This window comes from Microtus ochrogaster, chromosome 19, assembly GCF_000317375.1.
Source record: "Microtus ochrogaster isolate Prairie Vole_2 chromosome 19, MicOch1.0, whole genome shotgun sequence".
NCBI classification, from domain to species: domain Eukaryota; kingdom Metazoa; phylum Chordata; class Mammalia; order Rodentia; family Cricetidae; genus Microtus; species Microtus ochrogaster.
In genome coordinates, this window is record NC_022021.1 from 60,371,931 (window position 1) to 60,387,719 (window position 15,789).

A 15,789-nucleotide genomic window follows, 5' to 3' on the forward strand; every position below is an offset into this window, starting at 1 on the left:
ACCTTGGGAGCTCAGTCCGGTGCTCCAACCTTATTTTATAAAACAAAAACAAAACCCCAATCTTCTGTTTTCATTTTTTATTTCTCATTTATTCACTGAAAAGTGTTTATTATTTCCATTATAGGGCAACTTTTTGATTTTCTGGATTTTTTTTTCTTTGCTTTCTTTTCCTTCTTTATTTTTTGTGTCATTTTTATAACTTGTGTTTTATTTTTTAATGCTACTTCTTATAGTTACCTATTTTTTAAGTGTTCTCATTATTGATAAACCACTGGTTCCTTTTACTCAAACTCTCTTTTGTCTTCCTTTTCCTTTCATTTATTTAATCTTGCTTCTCTTCTGTTTTTCCCCCTTGCTGGCCTCCTCCTTTACCCTAAACATCTTTTGTGTCATATATATAAAACTATACTCTGTATTAGTTTTACCACTTTATGTTTTATGTTCATTGATAGTACTAGGTGGCTTTTGATCAATTGTAACAGTATTTCCACACTTAACTAATTTGATGTAGCAGTTTGTTTTCTTTTCTCTGAAATACTTAAGTGGGATTAAGTATATACTAGTAGGCTGTTCCATTAGAAGAACCAAGAATAAAAGTAGAAGAGATATCCAAACAGAAGGCACAAATTACAAGATGAAAATACAAAATAGCAAAGCAACAGGACTACTATAAAAGACTAGCTCATCAACTAATGAACCCAAAGATACTGAAGCAGATATAATGTGAGTTGAAAATTTCAAAAGTTCACTAGGAAAAAACTCAAAACGGATACAAACAGATGAATTCAATACAGGACCAAGAAAGAAAAGCCAGCAACAGATGAAACAGTTGGGAAAATAGATGAGAAGATCAGCAACAGAGATGAAAACGTCAGCAGCATATGAGAACATTTCAACAAGGAAAACAGATTAAGAAAAACTGTAAAATGCTAGAAATGAAAAGCTCACTGTGTGAAATAAAAACACACTGGAAAGCATGACCACACGAAAGGATGTTAGGATATAGTTGAAGAAATACAACATTCAATAGGGCACGAAATGGACATTCAAGTACAAAAGGCATTTAGAACTCCAACAGACATGACTAGAAAACTTTTTTTTGGTTTTTCGAGACAGGGTTTCTCTGTGGTTATGGAGCCTGTCCTGGAACTAGCTCTGTAGACCAGGCTGGTCTCGAACTCACAAAGATCCGCCTGCCTCTGCCTCCCGAGTGCTGGGATTAAAGGCGTGCGCCACCACCGCCCGGCTATGACTAGAAAACTTATCAATGATATAATCAATATGTCAAAAATATAAGGAAAGAAAAAAATAAAGGCTATGAGAGAAAAATGTCAACTCAACTTACAAAGGTGAACACTTTAGATTTCTCATCAGAAACCCTAAAAGACAGGAAAGGCTCAGAATGACAATTTCAAATCACAAAAGCAAGTAAGTGCCAACCAGCACTGCTAAATCCTGAAGAACTAGCTTTTAAAAACTGATGGAGAAATAAAGACATTTTAAGACAACTGCAAACTACAGCTATTTGTGGCTATTAAGCCAATACTGAAGACAAGAGTTACAGGAATATTATACACAGAGGAACAGAGTCTCAGGCATGACAGTACAAGAAAAATGTTTCTGGAAACAATGAGATGGCTCAGTGGAAAAAGGCACTTGTTGCCAAGTTTGAGGACCTGAGTCAACATACTTTGATAGTATGCCACATGTAAACTAAAATCTAAATGATGACAAAGAATTCATCTAAGTGAGGTCTAAAATAAGAGCATTTTAGATACAGGAAATGACTAAGGATCAGAAATGTAAACAAGCTGGCACTGTTAATTGTGCTAAATTATTTTCATGGACAGAATTTTTTTACTCAATGTACACTCAATAGTCACTATATAATATAGGCAATGACCAAGTAATCAGATCCCTAGTTCTTCATCTTAAATTAGTAATCCCAGCCTAGCATTTTGGTGTATCTGTATCCCATGTGTTACTTAAAAAACAAAACAAACAAACAAACAAACAAACTAAAATTGTTTATGTCTAAGGAAGCATGACAAAAATTGAAGCCTTTATTAACTAACATTCAGTAAACTGGAAGCCTTTAGAGTGTTAACATGAGGGGCTGGAGAGATGGCTCAGTGGTTAAGAGCCCTGGCTGCCCTCTCAGAGGACCTGAGTTCAGTTCCCAGCACCCAAATGGAGTCTCACAACCATCTGTAATGACATCTGGTGCTCTCTTCTGGCCCACAGGGATACATGCAGGCAGAATATTGTGTACATAATAAATAAATCTTTTTTTTGTTTTGTTTTTCAAGACAGGGTTTCTCTGTAGCTTTAGAGCCCTGTCCTGGAACTAGCTCTTGTAGAGACCAGGCTGGTCTCGAACTCACAGTGATCCGCCTGCCTCTGCCTCTGCCTCCCAAGTTCTGGGATTAAAGGTGTGTGCCACCACCACCCGGCTAAATAAATCTTTAAAAAAAAAAAAAAAAAGAGTGTTAACATGAAACAGCAACTGAACAGAACCCATTCACACATTTTTAGAAGAGTATAGTTCAGAAAGACGCAGATTTGTGGAGACACAGCACATTTAATACAGTAAAGCTTCCACATCCCTGCTAATTTTAAAAACATACCCACTTTGTAAAACATGAATACTCGTAATCTTGTAGGCACTATTTTTGAGAGTAGAACTAAAGCAAAGAGCAGGTCATATAAAATTATAAACTCTAAACAAAGAAACAAAGTTTGCTAGCCTCAAACTTTGAGGCCTATATTCTTCTTATTTTGCTCTAATTCTACATTGTATTACCTGGGATATACAATATAGAAAGGAAAAATAATTGTCACCAAAACGTGCTACAACCAAATTTTTACCTCCTCCTACCCCTAATTTACTGAGAACTACTACAAAACAATGGATACAAATTGTTTAGTGGCAATTTAGATGAATTCTTTTCAATTTGGCAAATTGACCAAAAAGCTGTACTAAAAACATTTTCTACTATCAAGGAGATCAAAACCAATCCAAATCAAAACCAAAATAAACACGTATTTAAAGGCAGTAGAAATACAGAATGGTTGGTTATATTTGGTTAAATGAAAACTATTGGAAAGCAGTTTGCTGCAAGGAGATAACACAAGCACAAACACTTTGGATTTGTTACTAAAGGAGTGATATTTTCACACTAGAACTGTCCTCAAAACAGCAAAAGAAACTTTGTGGAAATCCAAATAAAATATTATCAACTCTAATTTAATGAGAGCCAAAGTGACAATATAATCTTCAAGAATTTGAATTCTTAAAAGCAAGTGTCCAGTACTATTCAAAATCTCCATACCCAGCAGGTAGCAAAGCAAGAAAAGAGCAGACACAGTTACTCTTCTGGAGAGACCACAATGACAGCTGTTACACGGACCTCGCATACTCCGGGTCTCTGCATTCACCATGTTGTGGCTATTAGCAGTTTAAACCTTTACTGTATTTTGCTAATTGGTGCATAGGACTTTAAATCTTTTGTAAGATAAAACATTCCAGTCAGTTCAATTCTTCAGCATTGTTCAAGTGTTCTAAGTGGGAAGAAAGAAGAAAATAATCTGCTTTAATTGCTGAAGAATCACAGAAAATAGAGGTGGCTGAATACTGTAGACGAAAGACCCTTTGTTCTTCCAGCAATTTAATATAGCGACTCTGTAAGTTTTAATGGGTCTTGTCTATATATAAAAACTAGCATTTTTAACATTTATTTCCTTTGTAACACTTCAAAAGTGTAAGTTTCATACAGTCTAATGATATGTTAGAATAACATTTTTGGAAACATTTTGGAAATAAAGTTCTGCACGTATATATAGAATTCTATCTACAAAGAATTATATATAAACAGTCAGACTTAATGATCATTATTCTTAAATAAGATGTACATGTTAGCTGTGCTTGCTTTAAGACTGCCATGCTATAAAGAGTGAAAACATTTCTACTTTAACTCTATTTAGATAAACTTTCCATAAATTTCACCACATCTACAAATAAACAGAAAAACAATTTTCATATTAATTCCTATGCTTAGGTGTGCATATATATCATGATTCAAATATGAAATGCAATACTCTTATAAGTATAATCACATTCCATGATTATTACATCACTAATTAACCCATGCAAATAGTACAAGAAAGAAACTCTCCTTCTAGTGTAAGCCTAAAAACATGTCTCATTGCTTGAGTCTTTGATATTTTCCTAATAACGGCCACACATCTATAATACTAAAAAAGCTGACTGAGGGTGGCTACCCTCACTTCCAAAGAATTATAACCACTACCTCTGCAGTTTTTCATGGCTACTCATCATTGTTTTCAGTAGCTGAGGGAAATATACTCTAAAATACTACATTTCTTTTAAAACGTAAATGATATTGCAAAGTAACATTTACAGTCAGCCAATGCCTTTTCTTTACATTTTAAATTTAACAGTCCTATTTACTTGAAGCAACATTATCTATATTTACTGAAAGAAGAGAAAAACCCACATGCTAAACTGCCACCATGGTAGGTTCACAAAGACTGCTATTCTTTGATGTAAAATGAAATATTACTTAGTGAATAAAACATTTTTTAAAAAACCTCCTGTCTACCCTTCAAAGGGACATATCCTTTGACCCAGTGCTCAAGACTAAAGCCTTGAAATTGTGCAAAAGAATGTGTGTGCGTAAAGTGCAGACAAAACAGACACTTGAGATGCTGGAAGGCTGCACAGCCCGACTGCAGACACTACTTATAATCTGGCAGAGATAGTGCTGCCATCTCCAAAAGAAAGCTGAGCCTAGCAGGGGAAGGGAGCACACAGTCAAAGAAAATGGAAGCCTTCAACTGAGCTTTATCTCTCAGTACAGGTCACTGTTACTGGTCAATTTTAAATCTAAGTTAGAAATTTCACTCATGAACTTATACTATGTAAGAGGAAAACACAAATACTTACAACATATCTACTTGTTTTACTTTTGAAGGTTTGCAAAAAGATTATTCAATTAAAAATGTATTAGAAAAAGTTAAAGTTATGAGAATATTTAAAATGAAGCAACAAAAACATTTCTACAGATACAAGCTGCTGCTTAAATACATCCAAAACGGTAATATTCAAGTCTCACCAGCTAAGATTGCTGCCAGTGTCATGTGGTCATTACCAAACAGCAACAATTCCAGTGAACAGCTCTAACTGCTATTTTACTGCAATTTGTAAGGAACTTAATAAAAACAAAACGGCAAAACCTAACAATGATTATTTTTCATGCATACTCTACTTTTAATAAAAATAATAGTGGCAACTGAAAATGTCCAAAATGCTAGCATTTTACATTAGTAGAATTATATTATAAAGACATTTCTACTGCTGCCTTTCCCAATCCTGTACCCCTCAAAAAAGATGCCAGATTTATAAATTACTAAAAGTTCCTTATTTCATAGGCATTTAAGTTGAAGATACATATGTAATCATAAAATCTTCATAAAAGTTACAAATAAATGACATTAAGTAGTTTATGAACAAGATAATTAAGCATATAAATAAAAAGTACCTCAAATGTCAGGATAAATACAGAGGCCTCATGTGTGGCATGTGACAACATCCAGCGAGCACTTGGTGAAAAAAGATGACAACCAACAGTTTTCATAAAACTAAACTGCTAATTTCAAATATTAGCGCTTCCTTCGTAGTACTTACAATAGGCGTGGAGACGACTCTGATAGAGCACTTTCTATCTTTGTCGATAGATTTTTAATGGGGTAGTAACTTGTTAATTTAAAAAATGTTGACAAATAAACAATCAGTACACTAAAATGATTCTAAAAATTAAAAATGTAAGTTTAATTCATGCTTTGGTTACTTGGAGAAAGCAGCTACTCAAACTCTTTGAAGAACATTAACAATTTACATTCTCTATTGTAAAGTTAAAGGGAAAATAAGAAGACAACATGTTCATTTAATTGGGTGTTCATTAAATTTACCAAAAGGAGACTGGAGTGAAGAGGAGGCATCAAGGGAGACAAACTGCTTCTCCACATAAGCTCCACAGCAAGGGCACTGGTCTCCCAACCCCCATGGCCGGCCCCTCCTCTCACAGAAACCAAGGGCAGAGCAGCCATTGCAAGCTTCCCTCAACATCTGTGCACAGTACCACGTGCGTGGAAATAAAAACGGTGCAAGCGAAAAAAAAATTAAAAAAAAAAAAAACGTACTCCTAAACTAACTTTATAAGATTATTTTAGGATATTTTGAATATCTGATATTTTAATCTTCATTAGTGAAAAGATAAGAAATTTATACTCAACAAACAAGAAACGGCTTCTACTCCTTAAAATTTCACCACATTCTAATATGATAGTCTTTATTAATAGTAGCCCAGGGAAACAACTTTACTCCCAGATTTTGTTCTATAACAATTCCATTGTATGTAGTTCCAAATGAAAGATGACTCTTTGTACTAGAGTAGTGCTAGCAGACATCCAATGCCTTAAGAAGGACAGAGTATATAATGTCAATATACAACCGATACGGGGGGGGGGGACACTTTTTGTACTTATGATACTAACATTCACCAGACACTATACAGATGCCTTAATTTATAACCTATATAGCAAATTCTACACATAGGAAGCACTAGTTAAAAAGAAAAATTTCACTTGAATCAGAGAACAGCAGTCAGAAATAATAACTGGTTTATGCTCAAGCTGGAGGAAACAGACAAAAGCTGATGAGCTCCTAGCGCTCCATGAGACCCACATAAAGATGTATGAGAGCTAAATTTTAAGAGGTCCTTCGAGAACTGCTGTGGTTAAAAGGGAGGTCACACTTGCCACCACACCCTGCATAAACCACATGTGCAGTGGCACAAGAAAAGTTGACAACATTCTAAAGAGATTCAGTGCAATTGCAAAGTACTCAAGATGATAAATTACCAGGAAATCATTCAAAGCTCTGAGATAATTCACCCAAATAAAAGAATTGGGGGATGACTACTGTTATTGTTTCAAGATCTTGTTATATATAAGCTATATATAAAACTCTTGCTTATATAAGCCATAGCCATAGATATTTACTATGGGATACATTCTAACTGAGTAAAATTTTAGTATATACTTGAGATATAGTTGCATTTTTGAAGCTATCTTTAATAGACATCTAGTTTAATGGAAGGCAGATGAATTCTGACATCTGTTCATGCATTCTAATATAGGTACTTTGGTTGCAATACAAAAAATGCATTTTCAAATAGACATTAATCAGAAAAATAAATTATTTGATAATGCTAATAGTTTCATATCTGGTTATAATTCATTGTGTTATAGTTAAAATTTTATCCAAGAATCATCATGTATTGGTTATACTGATTCACAGAAATATATATAGATACATATACATATATATATATCAAATACATATTCCAAACATTTTATTACCACATTTTTGTTTTTGTTTTTCAAGATTTCTCCGTGTAACAGCTCTGGCTGTCCTGGAACTCATTCTAGCCTTGACATCACAGAGATCCTCCTGAGTGCTGGGATTAAGGGCTTGTGCCACCACCGCCTGGCTTATTACCACATTTTTAAAAATTTAAAAATTTTAAAAAACAATTGTTGCTGTAAATTCCAATCATATTGAAATAGGATTGAAGTACTACAAAGGCATCAAATTTAATCAGGTCAGCAGCAGAACCAAAGTCTACAACAATTATAAATTTCAGAATAGCTCAGTCAGTAAAGTTCTTGCCAAGCAAGCAAGAAAACCTTAGTTTGCTCCTCGAGCAGCCATGTAAAAAGCCAAACATGATGTGTGCTTGTAATTTCAGCAGAGGAAAGTGGAGACAAGAGGATTTCTGGGACTTGTAACCAGTTAACACAGCCAAATTAGCAATCAAGCTTACCTCCAAACAAAGGTGGGAACACCTGAGGCCATGCCTGACACTCACTCCCCACCTTCTAGAGCACTTTCACACAGGCACACGTGCGTACACCCACACAGGCACACTAGAAGTATGTTTTAACTAAAAAAGAATCCTAATTTTCACTTAAAAGCTCAAGTTCACCATAGACAACATTTTCTTAAAGTTAGTGGGTTCATTTGGGGAAAATGTCTGCAAATACGCGTGACTAAATACCCAGTCTGTCATCTGGCTAAGTCCATCAGTAACAATATTAAAGCACACATGGTTGTCCTAAGGATGACCACTGAGCTCTGGTGAATAACAGAAATACTCTATGCACAATTTGTTTTATTCCCTGAAACATAAAAAGATAGGTACACAGGGTTAAAAGTTAAATTTTTACAAATTTTTCAGTTTCCGCACATAAACTAGCTCCTGAATTTCAAACTGCGGCTGCAAAGAACAGAAGGATTTAATGACCAGTTACACCCTTCAATTGTTCAGGTTTTTATCTCTTTGTAAACTGTTAACACAGTGAGAAGGGCAATTAAAGATGGTGTGATTATGAAAATAATTCACTTTGCAAGGAAACCTACAACCATCCTTTAAGGTCTCAATTTAATAGACCCAAAAGCTGGCAGCAGATTCAGTACACAGACGGGCTGACCTATAATATATGGCATGCCCTACATATGATTTGGGAAGACCTTAGAACAACTGACACAAGTTAATTTAAAAAAAAAAAAGTTTAAGAAATGACCTTCATACCCTTTTTGAAAATTGATAGTTTAGAAACAGGAAAATGTGCTACTGTTATTGCACAGTTCTGTGGATTTTTGTTTATTTCACAAATCAATAGAAATATGGGCTTTCACAAAAGGCTCACCATCTCAATTAAGAATACTTACCTCACTCTCCAAAATTCCTCATTTCTTTTCAATTTAATTCTTCCTGACCCACATCCAACCCTGCTAACCACTAATAAATTTCTTGTTAACTATAGTTTTCTGATATCTAGAACATCGATGGAATTAGATAGCATATAGCCTTTGAGGCTGACATAAGATATGCATAAATTTTCTGGATATAATTTCCATTAAATACATTTAACAAATACATTTTACTTAACTGTGTCTTATCATTTTCTTTTTTCCCCTTAAGGCCCATGCCTCTTATTTTCGTTACATTTTAATTGACTTATTGTGTGTGTGGGTGTGTGTGGGTGTGTTTCTGCATGTTTGTGTGGGGGTGTGTGTGTGGGGGGGTGTTTCTGCATGTTTGTATGTGTGTGTGCACACGTGGATCACAGTCTCAGCTAATGGTCATAGGACAATTTGTAGGTACTGTCTTACATTTTTTTAAGCACATTTTTAATTGGGAGAAAGTCCAGTGTTATAATTCTTAAAAACCATAAATTCAACACTATTATATTAGTGTCACATCTAAAAAATATTAGTCTAACCCGAAGCTACAAAAATCTCCTTCATTTTCTTCCAGGAATTTTATATTTTAGTTAGAAATTCAGTGCCACAAGTTTATATCTAAAACTTGGAGTTACGTTTGGGTATGGCACAGGTACAGATGAAGGGGGACTTTTTGTTTGTTTTAATTTTGCATAGAAGTACAGAATTTTCTCATCATCTGAAAAGACTATACTTTTGGCTTAAGAAAGCGCTTTTTGGTTTGCTTGGATTTTTGTTTGTTTGATTCTTGAAGCAGGGTCTCATGTAGCCCATCCTGACCTCAATTTTACTATATAGCCAAGGATGATCTTGAAATCTTTCTGCCTCCACCTCCTAAATACTGGACCTGTAGGAATATACAACCAACCACCTAAGAGACAGCTTTCTAATAATTATGGCTCATAAATAATATGAACAGAAGCCTAGCAAGGAAACGAGGGTTAATTAACTGTAATTTTTTTAAGTCAGAGAAATAATTGTTAAGTCCACTAAAAGAGGTACAAGATTAGACTATGCCTCCCAGTTTCTTCCATTAGATCCCCTTAGATGTTGTGTCCTGAGGCTCAGTAGCCCTCCCTGTCTGGCCTACAACCCTGGACCCCTCATAGATCATCTTTTATCTATTTTACTTATTGGATTTTCCTATAAGATTTCTCTGAGGAGAAAATGTTAAACATTTTTTTAAACTAAAACTAACCATATTCTGTAGAATCAGTAGGTGATGTTTAAAGCTATCCTCTGTTGTTGAATTTCTAGGATCCATTTTCAGAAACTAAAAAGAGCTCAGTAAAATGGATCTGAATCAAGTTAGTTCATGCCCTGGGTTCTAGGTCAGTATTACTTTATAACTTATATTACATAAGAATAACTATGAAACTATAATGGCTATCCATAAAATCATGATAATGGACAATGTTTATTTCAATTAAGACTCTAGCTTTCGTTTAATTTAAGGTACAAATATAATTATGATACCTATCATGGGTGGTTAATAAAGACAGCATACAAGGGATAAGAATGTAGCCCTAAGAATACCAAGGGGCTGGAGAGATGACTCAGCAGTTAAAAAGTGCTGCTGCCCTTCCCAGAGGACTTGAGTTCAGATCCTAGTCCCCAAGTTGGATAGCTTACGACTGTCTCTAACTCTAGCTTCATGGGATGAGGCCCTCTTCTAGCCTCTATGGGTGCCCTCCCACACATGTTGCACACGTATATACATGTACACACACACAAATAAAAAATTAATAACTAACCAAATAGAGAAAAAAGTATACCAATATAATAAGCTGCTTTTTCGTTTTTCAAGACAGTGTTTCTCTGTGTAGCCCTGACTAACCTAAAACTTGCTGACTTTAATTCATAGATCCATCTACCTCTGCCTCCTTAGTGCTGGGATTAAAGGCATGGTGGCATCCGGCATAATAAATTGTTTAATGTTACTTTATATTATTTGTATTCTTTATATTGTTTTATATTATTTATAATAGCGATATTAAAGTGATAGCTCCATATTCTTTAAAATATTCATGAGATTTACTTTACATTCTGAAATACTTTTATCATTAATGTTGATACATATAGCATATATGTATAATCATCCTTTTTGTTCAAAATGTAAACATAATCAATTCTAAATACTGTTTGTAAATGCTCTTCTGAGCCCATGATCATCTCATTATACTACTTATTTAATCCTTCTCAGAAGCTGTGTAGGAATAAGATATGAAAACCCAGCATTATTTTGTTACCAATTAGATTATTAAGTGTTATAATTTGAATATAAAAATAAATACCTAAAATTCTAATTTAGGGGCTGATTACCCATATTAAATACTACTCCAACTGTGACTATATGCAGGAATTCAGCTGATTCTTGCTAGAATACTGTACTAGCATTTGACTGACATACTTCAACAAAAGTAACAAGGCTGGGGGTGATGTACATAGACCAAAAACCATCAGCAGTACACAACTAATTTTGTGGCATGTTACTCAAAAGCATCACGCTAAATGTCTAAATAGCGCAATGGTTTGTTTAGAGCAATGGCTCTCAACCTTCCTAATGCTGTGGTCCTTTAATACAATCAGTTCCTCATGTTGTTGTGGTGACCCCAATTATAGAATTAGTTTCATTGCTATTTCATAACTGTAGTTATGCTACTGTTATGAATCATAATGGAAATATCTGATATGCAGGGTATCTGATATGTGATTCTTGTAAAAGAATTATTTGACCCCCCCCCCACAGGGTTGCGACCCTCAGTTTGTGAACTGCAGGTTTAGAGTAATATACAAATTGGTTGAGTAATATGTAAATTTATTTTTTAAATTTGAAAGAACCAAGAGACACTATTAATAAACTCTATGAAATCTGAATAAACAATAAAACTGTAACAATACAGTAATCTCTGTGTTTCAATGAAATGGCCAGGAAAATTGAAACACTAGTGCTGTCATTAACTATAGATTAGAATAAATGGCATAGGAAAGCCCTGTTCTTCATACACACAACTACCTTGTTTCTTTTATTCTTGACTAAACAAGTGTATCTGATTATGTTTTAAAACTGAATAGATGGTGATTGAATAAAAACCTGGGGTTAGTACAAAGCATATGGGTAAGGGAACAAGATCTCTGAATGCAAGAAAAAAGAATAGCAAGTTCCATGTCTACAGAATCCTCAATAAACAAATGGTACAAAACAAACCTAGAAAGAAAGACAGGAACTAAATTATTTAAGGCCTTGAAAGTCATCAGAATTCTAAAGTTAACATTCAAGGCAAGAGAAACCACCAAAGAATTATGCATACGAGGTGATAAAACCAACATTAAAAAAAAAAATCACCGGGCATAATAGCACATGCCTTTAATCCCAGCATTTGGGAGGCAGAGGCAGGTAGTTCTCTGAGAGTTTGAGGACAGACTGGTCTACAAAGAGAATTCCAAGACAGCCAGGGCTGTTATACAAAGAAACTCTGTCTCAAAAAAAATAAATAAATAAACAAAGAAAAATCTATTCTAACTATGCTGGGGAAAATGAATCTGAAGGAGATGAAAACACATGGGGAGACCAATCACATGACACTGTCTACACTAAGATGATAGCAGTGTCAACAGACAGGCCCAACAGACAATCTGAATAAAACCAGTTAGCCTGAGGTCTAAGAGGAATTTCCAAACTATCTACTACTTTTCTATTATTTATCCATCTATCATCTTTAGTAGTATAAACAGGAATTTCAGAATGGCATGTTTGGATCATGCTCATAGATACAAAGTCGAGTGATTAAAAAATACATCATTAGAAAGGTGGTGCTGGGGTGGAGCTCAGTGTAGAGTTTGTCTAGGAAGGGGTAATGAAGAGACACTTCCATTTATATTGTAAACCACATAATAAACAAAATGCATACTTATTCTACTATTATATATTTGTGCTAGTAGTTTTGAAAACATTTCAAAAGTTGTTCTGTTATATAATATAAGCCTTTATATCAAACGGCATCTAAACACTGAGGATATTTTTGAATGATGGCTGCAAAAATTTTATTGACTAATGATGGAAAAACATTACTATTATTCATTTGTTGCTATCAATAATTTAGTATGCAGAAACGCATTGTTTATGGGCACACATACAAAAAGACAGTGATAATAACATTGGTTCTATAAAAACCCAAAATATTTAATTTAGAGAGCACTGGTAAGTATCATAAAACTCATGGTTCTATAAAAACCCAAAATATTTAATTTAGAGAGCACTGGTAAGTATCATAAAACTTAAATAGAAATGTAACTTAGAAAACAATATATTTATTTCAAAATAAAGCTTCCAATTACCGCTCACCAGCATTTCAAAAACAGAAGCCTTTCCTTAATTTCTTAGTACTTACATATAGTATTCAACTTTTTATTTTACTGTGAAAATCTTAAGGTCTGTATATAACTTTCCTAGAAGAACTCAGACCACTATACTGAAAAATTTATTGTAAAAAACAATCCCAGTGGCAGACTCATAGCAACATGTTGTAGGAAATCCTTACCAATTTTTCATCAACTGTTATAAGCTGTGTGTCTTGAGTTTGGTCCTGTGCCAGCTTCCATGTGGATGTGCTCAACAACCTGCAGTGCAAGACTTGGAGTTAAATAATGATCTTTGCCATGAAGAGAGAGAAGCAGACAGACTTACATAAACATGCTACTTTAACAGTATCTGTCTTCTTAAAAATCAAAATGAAAGGAAAGAAAGAAAGAGAAGACGGCACAAAAGCCCATTCTCTCCCCAATTAGTTGTGTCTGCTGAGTTGCTGGCAGACTCTCACTTGACAGTTCACAACAGGCAGCACTTTCCGTCAGTCTGCAGACTCTCACAGAAAGGCCACACCAATGACAAGAGCTGGACTGCTGATCTCTACGAGGGTACAGTGTTGGTTTGTCAAGACAAGGCAAAAGCATGCAAAATACTATCAACTGTTCTGAAATGCCGATTCCTAAATGACGGCATCAGGGAAGGGGAGTCTGCAGTTATAGGAACAAGCTTCTTTACTCTCAATCTAGAAGCAATTTAAACAGAAATTATTTGAACGATTACTTTAACTAGTGTTAGTCTAGTCCACTATCTTGTTCACAAAACTGAAAAGAGTCTGAATATTTAAACAGAAATATTAGGTTGGAAGTAGGGCACAAAAGCAATTCCTTTCATGTCTTCTTTTTCCTTTGACTTAGGTCTTAAACACTCTAGCTAGCCTTGAACTACTTTACAGTAGATAAAGCCATTCTTGAGCTTCTGGTACTCTAACTACCATACTACCGTGCCAGTTTCTGTAGTAGTGGGGACTGATCCAGGGTTTCTGCACTCTCCGCAGACATTCTACAGGCTGATTTACATCTCCAGGCCCACAATTTAATTTTTTTTATAAGAGAAAACTTTTAAGATGTGTTATATTGCAATGAGATCAAAAGATTCTAACTTTTTCTGGGTTTGGGAGGGTTATTTTTTCCGTGGCTTTTCTGTTTTTGATATGCATTCAGACTATGCAGTCCTGGCTAGTCTTGAACTTGCTATGTTGACCACACTGCCATTAAACTGAGAGATCTCCTCACTTCTGCCTCTAGAGAGGTAGAATTAAAGATGGGCATCACCATGGCTACCAGGATGCTAATTTTTATTTAAAATAATACATCCATGTATTTAATTTCATTAAAATTGCCTACATAAAGGATCATATGTAATATATATTTGTCTAGGCTATACACTAAATAAATAAATATGCAGGAGAAAATGTTCTCTAGTACCAAATATTTAAGTAGCCAGAGTCAATTATAAACGTAACAATAATAATTATAGCCATGAAAGAGTGTAGTATAGTGGCAGTGCATCTGCCTTGGAAGCTCGAGGCCCTGATTTGAAATGCAGCATTTCTCCTAACCCTAAGGAATATACCTGCAGTATATAATCTTTTAAACCAAATGCACTATAACATGATACTAGATAGCAAGCAAGGAGAAAGTATTTACAAGATAGTAAAGACTCAGTTTCCAAAAGGGCAAGACCAATACACTGAATAATTCCCAAGTCTACAAAGATTTAGCAGCAAAAAAAAAAAAAAAAAAATAAAACAAAACAAAATAAAAGCAGGGAATGAACACATTAGTATTTATCTATTTATAAATGACCAATAAGTAAATGAAAATGTTCAAGATTACTAAGGATTAGGAAAATACAAGTCAAAATACAACAACGTGCTACTTCATATCCTTTTGGATAGTTATAAAAAAAATTAAACACTGGGTTATCATTTGATGTAGCCATCCCATTACTGAATATATGTCCCAACAAATGAAAGTGGTATCTTAAAAAGATCTTTATACACCAGTGATCCTAACAGTGCTACACTGTTAAAAGCAAAAACTAAGACAGCATTGAGAATCAATTAACCACTTACATTTTTGTAATTGGACCAATCATAGTTCCAGATATCTAAAGTATTAATATTATTAATTCTCGGCCCAAAGGATAAGTCTCTGCCAGCTATGTTTGTAATTATTGGCTACCATTATTAAAGTATACAACTCACTTATTTTTTGTGTGGGTGTAAATTCACTGAGAGAGAGAGAGAGAGAGAGAGAGAGAGAGAGAGGAAGGAAGGAGGAGAGAGCGCGTATGAGTGATTGATTGAGTGAGTGAGTCTGTCTGTGTGTGTGTATGTAACTGGGAATTGAGGTCTTATTTCTAACCCTGGCTTTACAATTTCCTAGCTCTCTGTGAGCAAAGCATTTTACCCGTTTCCAGATGTCATTCTTTATGTTTCTAAAAAGACTGATTGCTCTAAGCCGGGCGATGGTGGCGCACGCCTTTAATCCCAGCACTCGGGAGGCAGAGGCAGGCGGATCTCTGTGAGTTCGAGACCAGCCTGGTCTAC

General features: G+C 34.8%; 1 protein-coding gene across 1 annotated transcript in view; it reads right to left on the reverse strand.

Annotated features, from left to right (window-relative positions):
* Positions 1–15,789, reverse strand: part of Ndufs4 (NADH:ubiquinone oxidoreductase subunit S4) — a 110,301-nt gene that overhangs the window by 66,821 nt on the left and 27,691 nt on the right. Inside the window, exon 2 of the mRNA XM_005356818.3 lies at positions 13,411–13,489. Within this exon, the coding sequence (XP_005356875.1) occupies positions 13,411–13,489 (79 nt within the window). The remainder of the gene's footprint in view (positions 1–13,410; positions 13,490–15,789) is intronic.